The sequence below is a fragment of the Enhydra lutris genome, unplaced genomic scaffold (assembly GCF_002288905.1).
Source record: "Enhydra lutris kenyoni isolate GAN:26980312 unplaced genomic scaffold, ASM228890v2 scaffoldscaffold4, whole genome shotgun sequence".
In the NCBI taxonomy this organism is placed as follows: domain Eukaryota; kingdom Metazoa; phylum Chordata; class Mammalia; order Carnivora; family Mustelidae; genus Enhydra; species Enhydra lutris.
In genome coordinates, this window is record NW_019154088.1 from 9,127,780 (window position 1) to 9,152,003 (window position 24,224).

Below are 24,224 nucleotides of genomic sequence, written 5' to 3' on the forward strand. Positions count from 1 at the left end.
AATAACAAAGATAAAGTGATATCTATTATCCCTATGAAAACTGACTCATTTGTGGTTCTTTCAGCCCAATTATTGAAGACAGCCGTGAAGCCACACACTCCTCTGGGTTCTCTGGGTCTTCTGCCTCAATTACAAGTTCCTCCTCCTCCTCCATCAAATGTCTTCAGATTCCTGAGAAATTGGAGCTTACTAATGAGACTGCAGGTAGCTTCATACCACTTGTAAGCAAACCTCCAGACCCGTGTCTACTGAACACTTACTTATCTCAGCAAACTGAACTATGTGGGGTTCTTTTTCTATAGAAAAAAAGTTCCCATAAATTGTACAGTTTCTAGAATGAATCAGTATTAATTGAACACCTTAAAAACCTGAGGTAGATGAATTTTGTTACGTTAGCCGTGTTGATTGTGCATTCTTGTGTTTTTTCCTCTCCTCTGTTTACAACATCCATTTTAGGTTTTGGGGGTGATGGGGTTTTTGGTTTGTTTGTTTGTTTTCAACTTTTTTCCCCCAGACACTCCTACTCAGTCACCCTGGTGTCCCCAGTATCGCAAACAACTACTAAAATCTCTAATGGAGCTGAGGGCCTCTGCAGAGTTTTTTATAGAAGATAGACCATTGCCTAAGTTGGAAATAGAAAAGGAAATTGAACTGGGTAAGTATCATTGAACACATGGGGTTTTTTTGTGTGACACTGTAGAAGTAAGTTATTATTTGTACTTGAGCTTGTTGCTTGAGCACAGTAAATATTTTTAGAATCTAAGAACAACATAGGGGTACCTGGCTGGCTTATTCAGTAAAACATGCAACTGTTGATCCAGGTCGTAAGTTGGAGCCCCACACTGGGTTTAGAGTTTACTTAATTAAAACAAAAAACAAGAAAACTCATGTATTAAAAGAAAAAAAAAGAACAAAAAGAAACAACATTATAGAGGTTGACACACTGATAAGTTCATGTTCTAGTAACAGTATGGATTCTGTCTTCCCCTCTTTCAACTTTTAACAATGATTTTGAAAAGTATTCTAACTAGCTGTTAACTGGCAAATATAAAGTACCTTTAGCCCTTAAGCCAGGAAGTAAAAGCTAAGGGGCTGTACATATTCACGGTGATCTTTAAATGGAATCAAACCTTCTCAACAGGTAATGAGGATTATTGCATTAAACAAGAATACCTAATATGTGATGACTACCAATTATTCTGGGTGACACCAAGAAACTCTGCAGAGTTAACCATAATAAAGGTAGGACTGATTCTTTGTCATTTCAGTTACCTTGTAAAAAATAATGTGGGTTGAAGCAGTAACTTTGGCCACGTGGTACCATCAATTCCCTTGAACAGTCCATTAGCTTCCTGATAGAAAAGTTGCTGAGAAATTAAAAAATCACTCAGCATTGTGTGCCAGGATCAGATGTCAAAAATGAGAGGCAATTGTGTATATCTCTTAAAAGTCCAAACATACTAAATATTCTATCAATTCTATCTTTTTGAGGAAATACCCTGAAATTTTCTGGCCTGCTCCAATCCGGACAAATTACATCCTGGGCTTCTTTCTCCCTCTCTGTCTCTCTCTCTGTCTCTCTCTCTCTCTCGCACACACACATACACACACACACACACACACACACACACTCAGAGTACTACCTTGACATTTCCATTCTCCATTTTCCTAGGGAGTCACATTACCTCTTTCTTATATTGGATGCCCAGTAGTATTGGCTCCCATTTTTATTTCTTTCTTGATTTAAGCCTTCACATTTTAGTAGTCTCCCGAGAAAGGATGCATGGGTATAAATTTTTTTGAAATGTTTCATGTCAGAAAATTTTTTATTCCACATCTTTACTGGATTGGTAGTTTGAATATTAGAATTCTAGGTTCAAAACTTTTTTTCCTTAGAATTTTGAAGATAGCTTTATTATCTTTGGGCTTGCGGCCTTGGTTTTTAAAGTCTTTTGCCATTTTTTGTGTGAGACTATTTTTCCCTCTCCCTGAATCCTTGTAGGATCCTCTGTTTGTCCCTAGTATTCTGAAATTCCACAAGTACATCTTTTGGTAAAAATCTATTATTGCCCATCTGCTAGACACTGAATGGCCATTTCAGTGTGGAAACTCCTTCAGTTTTGAGAAATTTTCTTCAAAGAATAAATTATTTCTTCTTTTTAGTCTTCTCTGTTCTCTACTTCTAGAATTCCTTTTATTAGGATATAGGGTCTCTTAGAGATCCTTTAAAAATCTTATCTTTTTTTCTCCTTTTCTCTTTGTCTTTTTGCTTTACGTTCTGAAATGTTTTGTCAACTTTATATTCAGACTTGTTATTGGGTTTTTCATTTCTTTTGTCATGCATCTGATTTGCCAGCGCTCTTTTTTATTCTCAGAATTTTCTTCTTTATAACATTCTGCTCTTCATTTCAAAGGTGGAATATTCTTTCTCTGAGTGTATTTGCGAGGCTTTAAATTTTTTTCTCCTTGCATCATGTTTCCTTTTGTCTGTTTTGAACTCTTTCATATTAGAGGTTTTCTTCAAGACTTTGACTCTATTCATATTTAAGTATGAGACTCTAAAAGCTAATTGAAAGCTCTATGTATTTAGGACCTTGACAGCTGTTGGGCCTCACAGTAAGAAGATCTTGCTTGGCCATTCAATAAAATGCCTCAATTCTTAATGCCTTTTCTTTTGAGCTGATCAGATTCTTCACAGAAAACTTCTAATATCCTTCCTGGAGCACATAATCCTGGCTGCTAGCTTCTTAAAAGCTAAGTGGGAAAATTAGTCTGGAGAGTGGAGGGGCGGACAGATACATCTTAACATTTGAGGTATAAGCTCCCCCCCACCCCTATCTCCCTTAAACAGTCCCTGGCGACCTCTAGCCCAGAGCCCTTCTGCTTTATACTTTCTAGGGGTAAACTTTTGGTCTTCTAGAATGGAGGAGAGGCAGTTGTTAGGCTGGGCTATAGGAGCAGCAGAGGAGTCTGGGGTTTAACTTTCTCATTAATAGAATTCAACCACTCCTGTGTTTGTTCCTTCTCCACCTTATTTCTCTAGGTAATTGGTGCGATCAGTTTTATACCATGGGGAGATGGTCCTGTGGCATAAATTCAGTTGTGCTCAGCTTTCTCTACTGCTAGAATCAGCTTTCCTTGGGTCTGCTAAGTGGATTGTTACTTCTTACTGTACTCTTTTTTTTTTTAGATTTTATTTATTTATTTGACAGAGAGAGATCACAAGTAGACAGAGAGGCAGGCAGAGAGAGAGAGAGAGAGGGAAGCAGGCTCCCTGCTGAGCGGAGAGCCTGATGCGGGACTCGATCCCAGGACCCTGAGATCATGACCTGAGCCGAAGGCAGCGGCTTAACCCACTGAGCCACCCAGGCGCCCCTACTGTACTCTTTCTAGCTTTCAGAATTTGTTGCTGCTGTGTTTTTTACTATCGATTTATGACTTTTAGAACATTCCTTTACTACTATTTCTGTTGGGGTATCATAAAGGCTGGAGGGAATGTTTTGAATCTGCCAACCATAATCAGAGATTCTAATAGCTCTTATTTTTAAAATTTCTTGCAGGTATCATCTCAACCTGTCCCATGGGACTTTTATATCAACCTCAAGTTAAAGGAACGTTTAAATGAGGAGTATGATCATCTGTGCAGCTGTTACCAATACCAAGATGGTTGTATTGTTTGGCACCAATATATAAACTGCTTCACCCTTCAGGTTTGAATAATATAAAAGCATTATCATTTAAAGCCCTTAAATAGAGAGATTTGTGCTCCATTTAGCAAAAGAATTTAGTGCAAAATTCCTGTTAATCTTCTAGAAATAGACCAATTAAATTATAAACTTGAAGCATTGATCATTTTCCTTTCCCAAGTTGTTTTGACCAAAAACTTCTTTGGTACATTTTTTCTTAACTTTTTATTATGTCAGTTTTCTTTTTTTTCTTAACATTTGTTTGTTTACATAATCTCTATACCCAAGAAAGATGGGGCTCGAACTCATGACCCCAAGACCAAGAATCCACACTCTACTGACTGCGCCAGCCAGGCCACCCCTATTATGTCAGTTTTCAAACATAGACAAAAATAGACAGAATTGGGCAGTGACCCAGTAATCTAACTATGATCGTCATCAGTTCATGGCCACTCTTATGTTAAATTCCTGGTGTGATAATTCCAATATTTTTTCCATGTCTGGTTTTGATATTTCTCTGTCTTTTCAGATTGTGTTTTTGGCCTTTTAGTGTATCATATAATTTTTCTCTTTTCTTTTTTAAAGATTTATTTATTTGAGAAAGAGTGCATGTGCGTGTGTGAGTGGGAGGAGGGGCGGAGGGAGAGAATCTCTAGCAGACTCCCTGCAGAGTGCAGAGCCCTGTGTAGAGCTCCATCTCACTCACCCATGACCTGAGCCAAAACCAAGAGTCGGCACTTAACTGACTGAGCCACCCAGGCGCCCCTAATTTTTCTTGACAGACAGGCATGATGTACTGGATAAAAGGACCTGCTATAAATTGACCTTTAATAATGTGGTGATAAGGTATGAGGGGAAGGAAAGCATTGTATAGTTCTATGCGTTATGTTCTTTTATAGTAAGCCTATGCCTCTGGACTGTGTTCCTTCCAAGAATTTCTCCTCCCTTAGGTGGGACATGATGGCTAGAGCAGGCTGGCGTTGGGTATTTCCCTTCCCCAGGTCAAGTAGGCTCAGATAATACTCTAGCAGGTTAGGCTCTGGTTAACTGGTTTCTCCTGATGACAGAGTTTTTAAAAAAAGAACAGTGCCTGTGGCCTATTTCAAAATGGTTCTTCTTCCCCTCCACCTCTGGAAGCACAAGGAGAATTTTTCTCCAACACTTATTGTGAGAACCTGATCTAGCTCCTAGACATAAAACTCACAGAAGTGTGAGGAACCCCCTTTACCACTGCCACCACCATGCTTATAGATCCTAGAAGAGTTGATTTTTCAGTCTGTGCAGCCTTTTACTTGTTAGGACAGAGTGGCAACTTCCAAACTCTTTACAGAAGGAATGGTCTATTTTTGCTACTCTTTTTCTATCTATGCTATCCCCCAGTAGATTATTTTTAGAACCCAAACACAATATATCACTTTATTCTTTGGAGTGTGGTTTTTTTTTTTAAGGTTTTATTTATTTATTTGAGAGAGTGTGCAAGCCAAGGAAGGGGAGGAGCAGAGAGGGAGGGAGAGGGACAGACTGTGCTGAGTGCAGAGTCCAACTCAGGGCTTGATCCCAGGACCCTGAGATCATGACCTGAGCCAAAACCAAGAGTTGGTCGCTCAACTGACTGAGCTACCCAGGTGCCCTTGGAATGTTATTTTGATGGTAATATGAATTTCCAAAATGGTTAGAATGAGGGTATTTTGAAATTACCATTTATAAAACACCTCTTGTGGGCCTGGCTAATCCTTGATGCTCTTCATCTATTATTATTATTTTTTTAAGATTTTATTTATTTATTTGACAGAGATCATAAGTAGGCAGAGAGGCAGGCACAGAGAGAGGGGAGGAAGCAGGCTCCCTGCAGAGCAGAGAGCCCGATGCCGGGCTTGATCCCAGGACTCTGGGATCATGACCTGAGCCGAAGGCAGAGGCTTTAACCCACTGAGCCACCCAAGCGCCCCCTCTTCATCTATTATTTCGTTAAGTCCTTATAGTATGGGATATATATATATACACTATTTATACTATATACTATATAGGAGAGCAGTGTTGTTAGAACTGGGACAAAAAGACCCAACCTATGAAAGCCAGATTCTAGTAGAGAACAACAAGGAGTACAAAGCAGCAGCTGATAAGGTACTGAGTGTAAGTACAGTCACCCCAACTTAAGAAATAGTGAATTTTCTGTCCTTTTGTTTCTAGGATCTTCTTCAACACAGTGAACTTATTACCCATGAAATAATAGTGTTAGTTATTTATAACCTTTTGACAATAGTGGAGAAATTACACAGAGCAGAAATAGTCCATGGTGACTTGAGTCCGAGGAGTCTGATTCTTCGAAACAGGTTGGTCCTTTTCATTTTCTTAAAATTCTGTCAACTTTCTCTTAAAATATGGATAGTTTCCATTTCCTTTTGCCTCTTGACAAATGCCATATTAAGGAACACAGTATGTTAAAGTATTTGCTATCTAAAAGTAAATAATCAAGGGGAATGGTTTGAAAGAGTTCAAAGAAAATACATTGAGGAAATACATTAATTCAGAAAAAAAATTAACCACTCTGAGTATTGTGATGATTCCTTGCAAGAAGAGATATAAAATATGATTACTTGGAGGAATGTGACTTAAATTGGGTAGTCTTTCTCTGCGTGCGGCCAGTATGGATTGAGTGAGGGTGCTAGCAAAACCAAGGCACTTCTCGGTTTCAAAACCAAAATTTAAGTCAGGCCAAATTGAGGTCATTGCTAAGAGCAGTGGCTAAACCAGAGTGCAAATGCAAACTATGCCAAGGAAAAGGGCTTAGAGTTCCAGTTAAACCCAGTTAAGCCATCAAATTCAAGGGATGAACACAGAGCAGGATATACATGGTTTTGTGATGGCAGAAAAATGTATCTTGTGCTAAGGAAAAATGGGAGCAATTGTAAATTTTAAAGTAAAATATATCATTCTGTGCTGTGGAGGTATGTGATGGGATTAGTCAAAGCCTATACTTAAAAATATAACATTTCTCACTGATACTCATCAGGGATTTGGGGGAACTGAGGAAAGCAGAGACAAAAGGAACACAAAAATAATTCATTATTTTCTCTCACACAAATAGTTTATGTCTCCTTGGAGAGTAGCTTTATTGCATGGAATAGATAAACCCAATGAAAATATAATTAATAGTGAATTAGTGTTATTAGGTTTCCTTTTATCTGTTTTGGGGGTTAGGAAATAATGGTTGGAATTACAGGTAATAGTTAGAGAATATGGTGTTAAATAAAAACAGGATAGTTTACAGTAGAGGTGGCATCTTACACAAAAACAGCCTTTTGTTGTTTCAGTTAAACTCTGAGAAGGAGGAATCTGAATGACACTTGGAAAGCCTAATCTATAGTAGTGAACAAGAAAGGTTATGACATCTATAAAAGCTTCTAATTTTCCATAGTTCTCATCAGTGTGTAAATCATTGCGATTGTACATATTAATGTGTCTAGTATAAGACAGAGGCTTGTACTCTACTTCCAGTACTTGTTTTATATAATAACTATAATATGATAAATGTTCTGTGGTGGCTATACATTATGGTTTAGATATCCTTGTGTCACTAGACTAACCTCAACATTCCCCGCTTAGCTGGACACTGCCGCGGCCCTTACAGGTGCATTTTCATAGCTAACCACAGGAGGGAGCTGTTGGCATAGCTAAGACACACCTGCAATACCTTTTTTTTTTTTCCCTTTTTTTTTCCTCTTTTTTTTTTAAAGAGCAGCTCTTCAGCTTCTTTCATGGCCTATTTTTATTATTTCTTTCTCTTAAATCTGGGCTTAGAATTCACGATCCCTATGATTATAATAAGAACAATCAAGCTTTGAAGATAGTGGACTTCTCCTACAGTGTCGACCTTAGGGCGCATCCTGATGTTTTTATCCTCAGCGGCTTTCGGACTGTACAGATCCTGGAAGGACAAAAGATCCTGGCTAACTGTTCTTCTCCCTACCAGGTAAGTGTAAAACAAGCCTGAGCAACTATGGGGAGGGTTTCTTAATCTCATTCTTCCATGGATAAACCATGAAAGATAGTATTTACTGATATTGCCTCCCCTGGAATAGATGACCTAGTTTTCAGATATCACCTAGTCAAGCAAAATGTACCATTTTTGTGTTACAACACTGAAGACTGTACACATACACGTGCAGACACATGACACACAGTAACCTAAGTGTCAGGGCCATTTCTGTCACTCATCTATGTGATCTTCTGTAAGTAATTTTCTATAATCTTTGTAAAATAAGGCTAACAATCTGCTCTGTGTGCATCAGAATTGTTGTGAGGGTTAAATGAAACAATGTACATAAAAAGAAGATTACAAGTGTTAAGTGCTTTATGTGGTAGTGTTATATACAAAGTCCCTTCTGACTCATCTCTGGATATTTGGCATTTGCTGATTGAAAATGTAGCATGAACTTGAATTAGTCATGTGGACCACATTTAGATCACAGCTAGAGTCCATGCACATTCAGTAGGTCTACAAATTTGAATTTGACAGTCTGTATAGTTTTGTTCTTCAGGATAATTTTGTTCCCATCTTTTGTTCTTAAGGGTAATTCCCAGAGTTAGCTTTATAGATCACCCCTTTGGGGAGCTTTTCTCTTCATGGTAGGAGTAGGGAACAGTCTACTAAAATGTATGTCATAAAATAAACTTCAACACTATAATAACTTTCTGCTTTCTACATAAAGAAATTGCCATGATAGTAGCAGAGAAATATTTTAGCTGATGGTGCTTTTTGTGATTTCAGGTAGATCTGTTTGGTATAGCAGATTTAGCACATTTACTATTGTTCAAGGAACACCTACAGGTCTTCTGGGATGGGTCCCTCTGGAAACTTAGCCAAAATATATCTGAGTAAGTACTGGCGATTTCAGGGTCTTTGCCTATCCAGATAATTTTCTTTTACTCTTGGGTGCCCTCTGCTCGAGTGGCCTTAGTTTTCTTAGTCCGAATGCCATGATTCCATTAATTTCAAACAGTTTTCATTAGTGTGTCAGTGGAGCATCTAGTGCAGAAGCAGAACAAAGGAATTGCTAATTAAAAATAAGAATCAAACTATTCAGACTTTAGGACATTATTCTGGACCTAGATATATCATATAGACTATGACTATGGTATGGAAACCTCTCATTCTAGAAGTGTTAATCCTCTCATTCTGGAAGTGTTAATAGAAACATTTCATGAGAATAATTTTATAATCAATTGATGTTAGTCTAATAACGCTTTTTAATAGCTATTGTTATCAAAGTTAATAAGCATCTCTTGAAGAGAATTAAATTTCTCAATTATATACTAATTTTAGGCTATTATTTATTTAATGAATGGGTAGAATCAAAGCAGAGAACTGAAGTCTCCTTAGAGAAGTAAATGCTCCCTTAATAAGAGCTGCTTGATCTCAGAACCTTAGTATTCCCTCTAGCCAACTCATAAAACTTATTAAATATCCCATGGTCCACTTTAGCTTATCATAGCTAATAACTTCACAGAATAAGCTTACCATATACCAATTTATTGGTATATTCTTTGGCTTTAAAAAAAAAAAAACAAACCACTATTGAGAATTTAACACCCCTTCTCCATTCCCCCTACTCCCAACAAGTGAATTGTATTTTTTCTTTATTTAATTCAGAATTTGGTAAGTCTCATATGTCTATGAAACATACTTTAAAAATGGGCTTTAAATATAATGTAAGACCTGTAGGATAAATTCAGGTATCTCCACTTGGCTGTGGTCCTAGGTGGGTGTAACACAAACAAATAGGTAGGGTCAGCTGGGGTTTCCTAACAACTCTGCCTTGTCTGATAATACAAGCTTCTTTGGTTAAAAAAAACAAGGAAGTTAAACATCGTAGACATTAGCAGTAGTTACTTCAGTCAAGCTTAGGATTCTCGGAGGATTGTGAAGATAATAAAACTCTGGGCAGGGGAGAAGGAGAACTGCAGTCTGTCTAATGACCTAGACTTTAGGAAAGTTAGAGGAGAGGAGCAAATTCACTTTTCTTCTTTTTTTGTAGAGCAGTGCTGCATCTTAGCACACAGAGGAAATGTGTAGATTCCCAACAGAGACTTATGGGAAGACTCTCCTCTCTTTTTTATTATCATATTATGGCTCTCCTCTCTTTTATATAGTTCTACCCTGGGCTTTGAAAGGATTACTTGAGTTCTAACCCTAGACTTTTGCTGTTACCTTAGATCAGTCAGTGCATAATGTAGCACTGATTTAAATATAGAATTCTTTTATATGCCTAATCTTGATGGAAATGGTGTTATGTATTTTTAGGCTAAAAGGTGGTGACTTGTGGAATAAATTCTTTGTACGGATTCTGAATGCCAGTGATGAGTCCACAGTGTCTGTTCTGAGGGAACTTGGAGCAGCAATGAGTGGGGTGTTTGATACCACATTCCAAAATCACCTGAACAAAGCTTTGTGGAAGGTAGGGAAGTTAATCAGTCCTGGGGCTTTGCTCTTTCAGCAGGATAGGCAATCAAATCTCTCATAGATTCCTGCCTAAAACCAATGGTTGTATTGTGGAACACTGGACCTGTGTATGCTATAATTTAATTTAGGACACATTTAGATACACTACCAACGCATTGCTACTTTTTAATAGAGCTATATTTCTAGTAAATGGCATTTTTAACATAGCACTATATCTGTTCTTGACTTTGTCTAACAAAGAACTGTTTTATTCTTAATGGACTCCGTATGAATGGGTGCCTTGTTGTCATTTAACACATTTGTCTCTACTTTTCCCTGTACATTTTTCTTTTGTAATTTGTGACATATACCCTTATGATCACTCTGTATTTTTTTTTTATCACCATGTATTTTTAAGTAATAAAATAGTCTTTGTTAAATTTGTGCTTCTAACTTCTCATCTACTTTTGCCAGCTAAGGTAATAAATGGCTTGATTTCGCAGACAAGAGCTGTTTTACCATGGAAATTTATATATCCTAGACTTGGAACTGCCATGATAGAATCATAACAAGACAGAATAGCCAACCATTCCTTTGGGTGTTCCTGACCTTCCACTAAGTGGTCTAAATTTAAAAGTATATAAAATGATTTAATACAAGGCCAAATTTTCTTAAATTTCAAGTGGCAAAATTGTTTGTTCTATTTTAATGTTTTCACTTTTTTTAGCCACCAAACCCTTTGGACTATTTATATAATCTCGTGGTGTTGCAGCTACTGGGTCTCTTGACTGGGACTGTGGCTCTAAGAAAGGAAGAGAAAAGGTTTTGAACAGGTTGTAGCAACCTTTCAGAAATAGAACAGTCACCATTCTACTACCTGCAGAATAACTTGGTGGGGCAAGTGTTCACAAAGGAAAGGAAGGAACTTTTGATTGGGAGATTTGAAGAGATAGAGGCCAGGATAAAAAGATAACTTGGAAGCATGTAATAATCTGGGAAAGACTAGATCTAGAGTATTAGAGGAAGTATTAGACCCCTCAAACAGAAGCATAAATTATACCTGGCTTTGGGCTTAGGGAGGAAAGCTGGAAGAAAGGGCAATGAAAATGATCAATTCCATATCCAAATATCAAAATTCTCATCTCTGCCTCCCTCCATTGCTGGTGCCTGATTTTTTTTTTTTCTTTTACTCTAGTTGTCCCTGTTAGTGCTCTAAGATTGCTGGAAAGCAGAAAATTCTAAGTATATCTCAACTAAAAATATTTAAGCATATATAGTTGATGCACTGAAATATAACTTGAATCTGAAAGATAATCAACTTAGAAAATTTTGCTCTTAGCCAAAATACAACTTTTCAAACATTTTCATGTTTGCTTCTTGTACAACTGATGATGTAAAATTATAGATCTGTATCTTTGATGTAATTGAGCCCTTCTTTCCCCTATGCTCTCCTCATTTTTTTCAAGATTTTATTTGGGTGCCTGTGTGGCTCAGTGGGTTAAGCCTCTGCCTTCAGCTCAGGTCATGGTCTCAGGGTTCTGGGATGGAGCCCTGCATTGGGCTCTCTGCTCTGCAGGAAGCCTGCCTCCCCCGCCCCACCGCCTGCCTCTCTGCCTACTTGTGATCTCTCTCTCTCTGTTGAATAAATAAAATAAGAAATCTTAAAAAAAAAAAAGGATTTTATTTATTTATTTGTTGGAGAGAGAGCACAAGCAGGTGGAGTGGCAGGCAAGTGCAGAAAAAGAGTCAAGGATCCCCATGTAGGACTCGATCCCAGGACCCTGGGATCATGACCTGAGCCAAAGCCAGCGGCTTAACGGACTGAGCCACCCAGGTGTCCCATGCTCTTCTCATTTCTTAATCCACCATTTCAACGCATAAAATCCTTAATCTGAGGATGGACAGTAAATTTAGATTCTTTCTTAACATAGGCTTAGCTACTAATTCGTGACTTCTTCAAGAACCTGGCAGCAAGATGGAAAACCCAAAGCTTTATCTCTGAAAGTCACCTCTGAGGAGAGGGAAGAGAATCTGGGGAAGTTCCTTTATCAGAGAATTTGCCAGTGTTTTGCCACCTCTCCCTCCATTCCCCATCCCCTCCAACCCTGACGGTTCTCTGTAGTGGGAAGAAAACAGTAAGGACCTGTGATGCCTTAGTTTTCTCTTTGCCTGGGCATAAAACCACAAAGTGTTTCCATTTCCCTTGTATTTTATGCTTGTCTTGGAAGAAGGAAGCTTTTGGCAGAAGCTTCAAATGGTTATTTCTTGTCTCACTAAGGCAGAAGTAGCATAACAATGGACCCGGCAGGCGAAACAGCTGAAAAGACAGGATTTTTACTGTTCGTTGAAAAGAGACCATGGAATGCGTAGAGCCTCACCATTCACAAAGTCCGCATCCACTAATTTTTACTGCTGTTAGAGCCCTCAACTTCCTGTGCTGCTTGAATAAGAAACCTTCCACCCAACTCAGTGCTCTAACTGATGCCAAAGCTGAATCTGGAAATAAAAAGGGTTTTCTTTAGCAGTAGGACTTTAGACTGTTAGTTGAGCTATTATCTCAAGGTAGATAAGAAAGCCTTCCAGACAGCGCAGGGCTCTCTGGAAAGACCCTTGATGCGTTTAAGCCAAAGTCTTTAAGCAAAGACACCACAGAAAGGCTTCTTTTCTGTTGCATTGGAAAATGTGGAATTCTTCCTCCAACTGCACCATCTCTTCCTAACATGCCAAAATTTGCTGCCAGTCTCTAAAATTAAGACTTCCCTAGTGAGAAAGATGTATTTTTAAAACTTTTTTTAATATAGAAACTTCGACCTTAACGAGGTCCTTGGTTCCACCAAAGACAGAAGGAGCTATGAATACTTAACAGGACAAATGCGGCATTTTCAAACCAGTGTGTGAGAAGATGGGGCATTCACTAACTGGTGCGGAAACAATAGGTTCGAGTTTGAACTCTGTCGCCAGTGCAACCACTGGTTCATACCTTTGTGCAAATTACAAAAAGGCCCCTTCCTCTAGTGGATTCTGTACCTCACGGTGCACCGTAGCCTTGCTGGATTTCAGCCCCCACATAGCCTGTCAGCCTGCTGCCCTTGTTTGCACAGCCGTATGCAGTGGGCTTGCCTATTTCACTGCCTGTCTGCAAAACCATCTCAGACAGATCAAAAGTGTTAATGTAAGAAAATGAAAAGGTAAAATATTAGGGGCACCTGGGTGCCTCAGTTGGTTAAGACCCCGACTCTTGGTTTTGGCTCAGGTTGTGATCTCAGGGTCCTAAGATCAAGCCCCACATTGGGCTACTCACACACACACATACACACACACACACACACACACACACACACACGCTCAGTGCAGAGTCTGCTTGAGAGTTTCTCCCTCTCCCTGTGCCCCACCTGTTCGTGCTCTCTCTCTAAAATAAGTAAATAAATCTTTAAAAAAAAAAAAGAAAATATAAAATACTAGATGACTTTGTGACCTTTTGTCACTGTGATGTAAAACCAAGATACAGGCAAGAAGATTGCTATTTACTACTATAGTAGATAAAAGCTAAAATCTAATACAGCTACCTATCTCTCCCATCTAAAAAAAAACATAAACTGAAAATAACTTGCAACATATATTTGCATCATCTTTCACTTGCATTATCTCAAGTTCTCGTAACTGATCTTTATGCTTCCCTACCCATCTCCAGTCATAACAGAAACTTATCACAGCCTGTGAGACCCTACCAGTCTGTCCCGCTACCCCCTAACCTCTTCCTTGACTCTCCTTTTCCTCCTCGTGCCTCTTGAACCTGTTCGCCTCCTTGCTCCTCCCTAAACATGTCAACTATTTTCTCTCTTTACGGCCTTTGTGCCTGCCATTTCTCCCGCCTGTATCTTCACATGGATTACTCCCTTACTTCCCTTTAGGTACCCTCTCAAATCTCCACCTTAACAGAGGTCTTCCCTGGCCATTCTGTTACAGCAGCATCCCCCCCCCACACACACACACTGCTGCTTTCTGTCCCTCTTTATCTGCTTTGTTTTTTACAGAGCACCTATCACAACCTCATGTGTGTGTAACTTTTTTTTTTCTGCAGCCCACTGCTAGAATTTAACTTCCTTAAGGGTGGGGATTTACTTTGTTTCCTGTTTTAAACCCAACGTCTGAATGAATAAAATATGACAAAGCACTATCTAACCCTAAAGTACAAAGAACTCTTTAAAATTTTTTGAAAACCAATAGAAATAGACAAAGGACATGAACAATCCATTAAAAACATCTTAATGGCCAACTTACCTGAGATGTTCACTCTTCATTCCTAATTAAATCAAATGCAAAATAAACCTGAAATTTTTATCATTCACATAGGCTATAGTTGAAAATTGTGTTTGTGATGGTGAAAGGAAGCAGGTGCTCGTATATTATTTGAATTATTAGCTGGAGTGCAAATTGTACCTTATCAGAAGGTGATTTGGCAATATTTATTAAATTTAAATATTCCCTCTGGCTGAGGAAGTTTTTTAAAAACATATCTTAAAGAAACATTGCCACACTCCTAAGAAAAGCGCCATTTGTATTTTTGTCTTCCTGCTTCCAAGGCTCATTAGTCCTAAAGGGATGATCAGTATGACAGACCCCAGGAAAACAGGAATTCTGGACTGTGCAGAGGTGACCTGGGACCATTTTTGTAAACTGCAGGGGTGCTGAAAGTCTTCCCATTTGGTCCGAGTGCATAGAGACGTGCATTAGGCTTGGAGAGAGAAACTCCATTTTCAGCTTCGGCTAAAGACAAAAGAGAAGCTGAAGAGGAAATGTGATTACCTTTGGGGAGAGCCATAGGAGTGGGGAGAGAAAAGAATGAAGGCTTTTACTTTTCATTTTGTGCATTTCTGGACCTTCTGAATTTTCTGACCATGTCCATGGATTACTGCTTTTTTTTTTTTTTTCTTTTTAATCTGTGGTCTGAGAAATGATGGGCCATGGTTTGTGATCTTTTCTTTATATTAAAAAAATAAAAAGCCGGGGCGCCTGGGTGGCTCAGTGGGTTAAGCCGCTGCCTTCAGCTCAGGTCATGATCTCAGAGTCCTGGGATCGAGCCCCGCATCGGGCTCTTTGCTGTCTAGGGGAGCCTGCTTCCTCCTCTCTCTCTGCCTGCCTCTCTGCCTGCTTGTGATCTCTCTGTCAAATAAATAAATAAAATCTTTAAAAAAAATAAAAAATAAAAAAAAAAATAAAAAGCCTAACAACTGTTAGTTTTGTTTTAGTTTTTGTTTTAATAGGGAATTTGGGAAGCTTTATCATTCAAATATCAAAGCAAAATAAAATTGAATTAAAATGAGACTGAGGGGTGCCTGGGTGGCTCAGTCGGATAAGTGGTTATGTGTCTGCCTTCAGCCCAGGTTATGATCCCCAGGTTCTGGGATTGGCCTGCATCGGGCTCCCTGCTCAGCAGGGAGTCTGCTTCTACCTACCCCTGCCCATGCTCTCTCTCTCTCTCTCTCTCTCTCTCTCTCGGGAATAAATAAAATCTTTTAAAAAAATGAGAGTGAAAATATTTTAAATCATTGAAGATAATATATCTAAACTTCTATTTTTAATATGTTAAAAACTCATATATATTCAAATCTTTTGTAATTTTTCTATTTGAGATATGCTTTCCAAAATTACCATCTTCTTTATATTTTAATTTCCTATGTCTGTGAACAAAGGATTAAATTACATAAAACTTTTTTCTTTCTTTTTGGTAAAGATTTTTATTTATTTGAGAGAGAGAGAGAACAAGTAGGAAGAAGGGGCAGAGAGAGAGGGAGAGGAGCAGACTCCCTGCTGAGCAGGGAGCTCCATGAGGAGATACGGGGCTTGATCCTGGGACCTGGAGATCATGACCTGAGCCCAAGGCAGACGTTTAATCAACTGAGCCATTCGGATGCCCCAAAACTTGACTTTTTTCAAAACAAAATGCATTCTTTGGTTTTCATATAAAAACTTGAGTTTCTACAAACTGACATTGATTAAGAAAGGAACAAATAGACCATGATGAACTTAGGCTAAACTTCTATAAACTTAGACCTTTTTTCTATCAAAGCATGCCATTTCCAGTAATTTTGCTCCTCAGAGGCCCCGGTGGCAGATTTTCGGCTGCTCAGCAGTATTGTCCCATAAGTTCAGATTGGTGTCTCCGTGGGAAAGGAGTGGTTGCCCAAACTGCTAGTTTTCAAACTCCTTGTGAACAAAGGACTCTGCATCTATTAATTTTATATATTCCCAGAAATTAGCACATAGTTGTCAAAAAGAAGTCATGAATTAAAATGTTGGAAAAGAGCTGCTCTGAGTTCAAAAACTAGTTGAACTGGAGCCTTGACAAGGGGGGTAAATCTTTCGTAGGCTCTAGATGTGCATAGAATCATAATCTCACTTTTCTTGTGTGTCTCTTTATGTTTCTGTAACCTTCTGTTGGAACTGATTGCTGACCTCACATTGTGATACATTTCATTGTCCTGTTCACTCCTTTCAAAATTAAATGTTATTTCCCCAGGTATATTTACTCCATTGGAATGTGTACTTTATTTCCCACATGTATTTAATCCAGCCTCACATTCATTTGAAAGTTATGCAAATCAGCCTATGCTGTGATTTCAATCTTACTGGCCTGGTCATGTGATGTATTTTTAGTTAACTGCTTCAGTCCTGCAATTAGCAAAGTGAGAGTGGCATAAAAACAAATACCCATTAAAATCTCTGAACAAAATGATGAATATATACATTTGTTTGCTTTTGCATTTTTTCAGACAAGATTGAAAAATCTGGTAATGTTAGAATCAGGTGATAAAAACATTGAAAAGGTGACACGTGAAGCTTCAATGAGATTGGCTTGTTCAAGGAAATGAGATCACTAAGGATGAGTGCATGTGTGGTACAGTAAGTCAAGGAGTCCCAGCAAATCATCGAGGGGTTAGGCGGGCAGAAAAAGGACCTAGGCAGAGTAGATGAAAGTTAACTAGTATTGCTGGAAGATACCTTCCACCTCAACTGGACTCGTCATTGAGCAGATCGCCAGTGGTTGAGGGTGTATGGTATATGCCATTAGGGGGCGCCCCATAGCTCCTACCTGTACCATTTCCCTGCTGCCATGTAGTCCCGTGTATTAACCCTACCTTTCTCACTCAGATGACCTCTTTGGGGCAAGATCTGTGGGGTTTTTCCTACCTTAGTTATGACTTCCATGGAGTGCTCATATTATAGGGAGTCAATTGCTCAGGTCTAGAGCTTTCTAGAATGTCCTCATTATTGAGGTGGCTCCCTGCCTATGGTGTCAAATCAAATACTAGCATGGTGGTTAGAAATGCCTCCAGAGCCAGAGTACCCGGGCTTAAGTCCTGGCTGTGTGGCATTGAGCAAATTACTTACCCTTTCTGAGCTAGTGTCCTCTATGAAATGAGGATAGCATGAGTACCTGCCTTATAGAATATTGTGAATTAAAGTTCTTAGTATGGATAACATGTAGATATCTGTATTGATGTAGTTCTAATGTTGCTTGAACGGTCTAAAGTTCTCTGGAATCCTCTCAAGTACATTGGGATCCCAGCTAGTTGATCCCTACCTTTACTGTCTTTTGAGTTAATTTATAGTATAGCGTATAGCCAGACTGTGATATGATAAAGAAGCATGGTGTTCTGTAATCTAAAGATAAGGGGAAAGGAGTTGTTTCTGTTGGAAGTGACCTACAGGAAACCAAGTCTTTGTCCTTAAGACAGTCTCAAGATCAGCCAGGCACAAGCTATCAGGAAGGTCCCCAGTCTTCAGTCCACAAGGGCGTTTTCAGTCTGCAGGGTCTCCTCTGCCTTACAGCTCTCTGCTGCGTCTGTGCCATGTTCATAGCACAGGAATCCTTAGAAGACTGCCTCCCGTCAGTTTGCTCTGACACATCAAGCAGGGTCTTGCTGCCCTCAGTGGTGGGCAGCAGGATGCAGAGTCCCTTCCCTCTAGCCATTGACAGATACAGCTCCCCCCCCCACCAAGGGAAAGATTGTCTGGCTTAGGGAACAGGGCCTACTTACCCCACTTAAGGCCAAGACATTTAGTCTCTTTCTACACTCTTCCTGCTGGAGCTTAGGCTTTTGGAACGCTTTCTATTTCACGCTCTGCTATCTCCCTCTCTCGAGCCAACGAGTAAAAGATGACCACTTGCTTAGTAGGAAAAAGAAAAAGGGGAACCGAGGGAGCCCTGTAAATTCAATTCAAAAACTAGAAAACTTGGGCTCAAACCCTAGGTCTGCTCCTTACCAGCTACTTGAGCCGGGCAGGTCAGTATTCCATCTAGAAACGAATGTCAATGGCTCCTACCCCAAAGGGCCGTTGTGAGAATTGAAAATAAGATGTGGTTGCTCAGCACGAAAGTTCCTTGGCTCATGGCAAGCAGCAGATTCCTCTGTCTCCCCAGCAGCCCCCATAGTTGAGTGCACAGGAGGTGGCTGGAGGTGGCGTCATCCACTGTGGACTCTAAACCAAGATGGAGACACCTGACATTGTGACTGACTCAGGCCTCCAGCTACAACCTGTTGACGCCTGTTATATTCTTTGCTGATGTGTTCACTTACCCCTCTAGGGCAGCAAATAATCTCTCGGAATGCGTCAAAGAAGATGAGCCAAGAAATAGTTATTAAACTCTATTGGAGTTCCATATTAATGACAGGCACCACGAAGGGCAGAAAGAAATATAAGAATGCTCACTCTCTTCAGGGAGTTTATGATTTAAAGAAACAGGATATTAGAGGTTAAAACCAATGGATGTAGCGAGAAGAAAGTCAAAGGACCTGCCAAGGTAAGCAACCAAAGGTCAAAGGAGCAGAGCTGAAGTGTTTTAAGACACTCAGGAAGTGAGGGCCAGGTGAGGTTGGGGTGTCATGGCATGGCAGGGACTGGAGTTCGTTGGTATTAGGTAGTTTTCAACTACAAAAATCAGGAAAATAATCCAAAATTTCATAAGGGTAAGAATATCTGTTACCTCCCATAACAAGCCCAGAGCTCAGCAAATGTGGAGGGCCCGTTTCCATTCCATCATCTTCAGCATCTTCAGGCTGGTCACCTTATGGAACCCAGCTGGCACCCCAGTTCCCAGATCCACCACTTGGAACAGCACAAGAAAACTTTGCCCAGAAACCCTCCCAGCAACCTTCCCCTCTTGTCACCCACATGGGGATCCCTGGGGCCTAACTAATCCCTGGCAAAAGGAAGGGAATTAAGAAGGTTGGTTCAAACTAGGCAAGATTCACTCATGGGGCTGGGGCTGGGAAGGGGCCCTTCCCCAAGCACACAGGTATGAAAGTGCAAGTCCAAATAAATTGGGAATCTTCCAGCAAGTAAGAAGGGAGATGGATTCCAAGAGGCAACCAACCATGTCTGCCATGTGAGTGGTGTTGGGAAGAAAAGAAGGAAGCATTTGGTAACAAATAGCATCCTGGACTCTGAAGCAGACTGCCTGCGTTCAATGCTCTGCCCTGTCACTTAGTGACCTGAGCAAGTAAGTTAAATTCAGGAGGCCTCAGTTTTCTCATCTCTGGAATGGAATAATAGGTCCTACCTAGATTATAAACTTTATGAGGACAGCAACTTATCTTGTTCACCGAGCTATGCTCAGCACCTAGCACCTTTGCCCCTAGCAGCTACTCAGTAGATACTTACTGAATAGATTGATAAATTAGATTGTTGTGAGGATTAACTGAGTTATTATATGGCAAGGGTTTAGCCCAGTGCATAGCCTATACATTGTGCCCAAGAAAATTAGATTTTAGCCACATGATAGAGACCGTGGGAACCCTCTCCTATACTTGTCCTTTTGCTGTTTTGTCCCGCCTGGGCTGCCACATGATCACAAAGCCCTTGCTCGTGCAGAAGCTGAGATGTGTCAAGAAAGCTCTGCTCCTAGTGGACTGGGGCTGGGACAGTGAAGGCCCATCACGCCCTCAGCTGGAAAGAGGATAACACTTGTGAATTCAATACTTGGGACTCTAGTTTGTAGCTCTGACCAGTTTCTGAGTCGGCCTTCATATTGTTGTTAACTCCTCAGGGCAGATCCCCTGAAACCACCACCACCACCACTGGGACCAGCTCAACTCACTTCTAAGGCCAGAATGGGAGGGTGCCTGTTTCACTCTGACAGAAAGCTTCCCACCCCAACCCACTCCCATCTCAAGTGAGGTCCCAGCCAGTCTGACAGAAGGGGCCATGCTCCAAGGAAAGGCTCAGCCTGTTTCTCTTGGGGAATCTCCTGCAGGGCAATAGCAGAGTCCCCAGCCAGGGTCATTCCTAATCCTTTTAAGATTCTGATCTGTCCTCCTCTCCCTCACGTCCCCTATAGCATCGTGATAGAGCATAATGGCAAGAAGGGAAGACCATACAAAATGGCGCCCACCTTCTGCCCTCTCAGCCATCTGCTGCCACCGGCCTCTCCTCTGGGTCTCTTTCCCCACTGGCCATGCCCCATCATCCTCTCTTCCTGCTCCCCCTAGTTGACCCAGAACAGGGGCACACTATGGGGATGGAAGCATGGGGGACACTAAACCAGTTTCTCAGGGAATAATCCCAGTCTTCCCAAAACTGCACTATGGTCCCTTGGCCTCCTCCCAGCTTCCCATGCCCATTGGTATCCAGGTAGGTTCTGCGACCCAGACGGGGCTACCAGGAGACCTCAGCATTCCCTCTTCACTTTTAGGCAGCACTGGGCCTTCTGATCAAGGCCAGAGGGTCAGTGGCCTGATGGGAAGGCTGTTAGCCCACAGCAACAGTAACTACCCCTGGGCTTTTCCAATCTGCTTTTGTTGAGGAAAAGAGTTCCTGAAGAAATTGCCTAATCTGCAGCCCGCAGACATCCCTACTCCACGGAGCATGGTGGAGAAAATTCCCTTGCCATCTGTCTTCCACACGCCTTGCCCAGCCCCCAGGGCACCTCATGACCCTGGGCTCCCTTTCCCCCCTTCACAAGATGGACAGAGGAGCAGGGCCAGAGAGAGGGCACAGAAGGGACCCACAGCATCCCTATCGAACAAGGCCCTTAAGCTTCCTTCCCACTGAGGACCTTTATTGACCATCTAACCCTAACCCTTCATTACCAACACCTTGGAGGGTGTGCAGGTATCCCAGAAACCTCTTCTTCCCAGACACCCTACCTGCCATGTAGAAAGCCATCTGGGAAAATCTCTTGAAGGTGGGCCTCTCCCTCTGGTCTGGTTCTCCTGGAGGCCTGAGGCTTAGGGGCCCCTCTAATGTGAGGCTGGCCTGGAATGTAGGACGCATAGGCCTCCAGTGGCAACACATGGTCATTAATCCAAGCCCTTCCTTTCCCGGTAGGGGATGAAGGTGGCAAGAATTGTCCCTCCCTTCCTGGCCCTGCAGTAGAGCTGTTGACAAGTGTAGGCAGGTGGAGACAGGCCCACACAGCCATTAGAAAGGTCTTCGGAAAGCTTCCTATATACACTCAGCACAAGGGAAAGCCTGGAGAAGAACCTAAAAGTCTAGAACAATTCATCTAGAGAGAGGAATTTTTACCACAGACTAGGACCCTCAATGTTGTTTCTGGAAATTTTTATCCTTTGGGAAAACCTGGGAAGCATTCGTTTATGAAAATTTTTGGACTTCCCTGCTGCACGGCCTTTCTGAGCACATCTCCAGTGATTTCTTTAAACCGTGCAGCAGCGGGACACTCCTGATATAAGCAATCCTTCCAGCTGAACCTGAGTGACCCAAAATGAGGCAGGTTACCTTTGAGGCTGTATCTCCATTTTCAAGAACAAAAAAATCAAGTGACAAACTTCTGTTAAATTGTAAGACCACTGTCTTGGCAGATTCTCAAGGCTGCCACTCCCAGGGAGCCAAGACTCAAAGGCAGAAAGGTCCCCCAGTGACAGCACACGCTGCCTCTGACTGAATTACAGAGACATCACACACTCAGGGCTGGAGCCAGAGCAGGTCTGTGTGGGCAGCCAAGGGAACAATCCAGGCCTGTGAGGAGGGAAAGCTGAGTTCCAGTCATGACTCTGCCTCTCATTTCCTCTGTGGCTTTGCTGAGTCACTTAATCTCTCAGGGCTGCAGTTTTCACACTTGTAGAGGGGGGAGGGGGGTGAAGGGGGGAGGAGGTTAGTGATTCTAGAATCCCTTTCAGTTCCATGATTCACCATATTCTAAGTAAGGCTGGCCAGAGCACAGAACCTCTTCAGATGTTCATTCATTCCACCACGTTTCCAGGAGCGTTTACTATGTGCCAAGCCCCATGCTGGCTTTCCTGCCCTGGGGAGCTCAGAACCTGCTGGAACTAGCAGAGATGTGACTTGGCTGGGATAAAGGAGGGCACAGGACATAGCCACTGGCCCAGGAACATCTGGGCATCTGCCCACCCGTCCCTACAATGGGCGGTCCAGCTAGGCAGGGGGTCTCCCAATGGCTGGCAGGTCCCCCTGCCCCTTGCACCACCTGTGAAAGAAATGGATCCCAGTGGGCAGGTATTCTCACCCAATCAGGAAGTCACACCACAGGATGGAGCAGAGGAGGTCTCTGTGCGTGGGGGCCATCCGTTTCCAGAAGCTCAGGAAGACAAGAAGAATAAAAGAATCAGCAATTAGCAATCATCAGGCTCAGGAACTGAAAATAAATAGAAAAAAAAAAAAAAATAGCAAAGAGGTGCCTGGGTGGCTCAGTCCGTTAAGTGGCTGCCTTCAGCTCAGGTCATGATCTCAGGGTCCCTGGATCAAGCCCTGCATCAGGTTCCTTGCTCAGTGGAGAGTCTGCTTCTCCTTCTCCCTCTGCCGCTCCCTCTGCTCTTGGGCACACTCGTGTACACACACACACACACTCTCTCTCTCTCTCTCTCAAATAAATAAATACAATCTTTAAAAAAAAATAACAAAGATGCTGTTTGGAGCATCAGCTGGTTTTTGGCCCCCGGCACCCATTCCCCTTTCCTTCAATAACAGCACCCTAGTTTTCTTCCCCACCTCATGTGTGAGAACAAGAGCACTGTGCCCAGGGGACCCCCCCACACACACACACACATGACCTGAGCCTGCCAGCCACTCCCCTTGCTCTTGGAGTAGATGCCGGGATGCCTTCGGTGATACACGTGGTAGGGCACAAGGTGTGGCCAATCCTGATGCCGGGAGCACTGGCTTCTGCCCTGGACTTCATTCGCCAGGCTTCTCAGCAGGACTAGGACTCCATTACCTGACAGTCACCAAAAAACTCCTTTCCTGCTCGGATGGAGCTGGAGTGGGTTCTGTGGCTGGGAGTTGGGGGACCTGACTTAACGAAATTTTTGTGCTTAATGCCATGAGGTCCAGTATTGTGCAGTTCAGTCGAAGTGTCTGTGTGTACAGCTTGTGACCTTAGCTCACGAGGGGATGGTCATGGTTTTAGAAGGTGAACCCGCCACACTTTGGTGGGTGGCTAAGGACGAGCGACAAAAAACACAGTCATGAAAGTAGAGACAAAGATTAATGTTTATTGAGCTTTCAGGATGAGCAGTCCCTATGCCAGGAGCTTTGTTCATTTAATTCCCACAGCCCTAGGAGGCAGGTGAAAGCATCCCCATTTTGTGGATGAGGAAATTGAGTCCAGCTGGTTAAATCACAGACCAAAGGTCACTCAGCTGATGACCAACAGCTGGGATGTGAACTCAGGACTGTGGAAACTCAGAATCTGGGTTTTTAACCAGATACCACATTGCTTCACTCTGGGAGATTTATGAAAGTGTTCTCAAAAATAATGTGAGCAACCTAGTGCCACCTTGGATGTAAGGGCCTAGGGCTGGGAAGGATGGGCAAGGAGAACAGCAGTCTCCACCAGCCGTCAGCCACAGCGGGCCCTGGCAGCTGGGCCCCTGGCTCATCAGGGCTGGGGTCTGCAGTGGGGGAGCCAGACACGAGTTTTGGGAGAGCCTGCCCAGGTTGACAGTCAACACCACGGACAAGATGGTGTTTCAGCGAGTGTGGTGAGAAAGGAGCAGGGGGCCAAGACTGGGGGACTCGGCCCCCCCCCCCCCGTTGGACACTGGGAGGAGAAAAGGAGCTAGGGAAGGATACAGCAAGGCTCAGAAACCAGGAGTGCGTTTTGGAAGGCCAGG

The 24,224-nt window shown here is 41.9% G+C and overlaps 1 protein-coding gene across 2 annotated transcripts in view; it reads left to right on the forward strand.

The window, feature by feature from the left end:
- LOC111140380 (BUB1 mitotic checkpoint serine/threonine kinase B) overlaps nt 1–10,566 on the forward strand; it is a 48,071-nt gene extending 37,505 nt beyond the window's left edge. The window contains exons 16-23 of one of the 2 annotated variants that reach the window (XM_022492654.1): nt 65–204; nt 515–655; nt 1,142–1,242; nt 3,561–3,710; nt 5,877–6,019; nt 7,488–7,659; nt 8,458–8,564; nt 9,991–10,566. In XM_022492654.1, the coding sequence (XP_022348362.1) occupies nt 65–204; nt 515–655; nt 1,142–1,242; nt 3,561–3,710; nt 5,877–6,019; nt 7,488–7,659; nt 8,458–8,564; nt 9,991–10,210 (1,174 nt within the window). In that variant the 3' untranslated portion in view covers nt 10,211–10,566. Of the gene's footprint in view, nt 1–64; nt 205–514; nt 656–1,141; nt 1,243–3,560; nt 3,711–5,876; nt 6,020–7,487; nt 7,660–8,457; nt 8,569–9,990 lie in introns of both variants that reach the window. The other variant, XM_022492649.1, reaches the window with a different exon arrangement.
- The last annotated feature ends 13,658 nt before the right edge of the window (nt 10,567–24,224 follow it).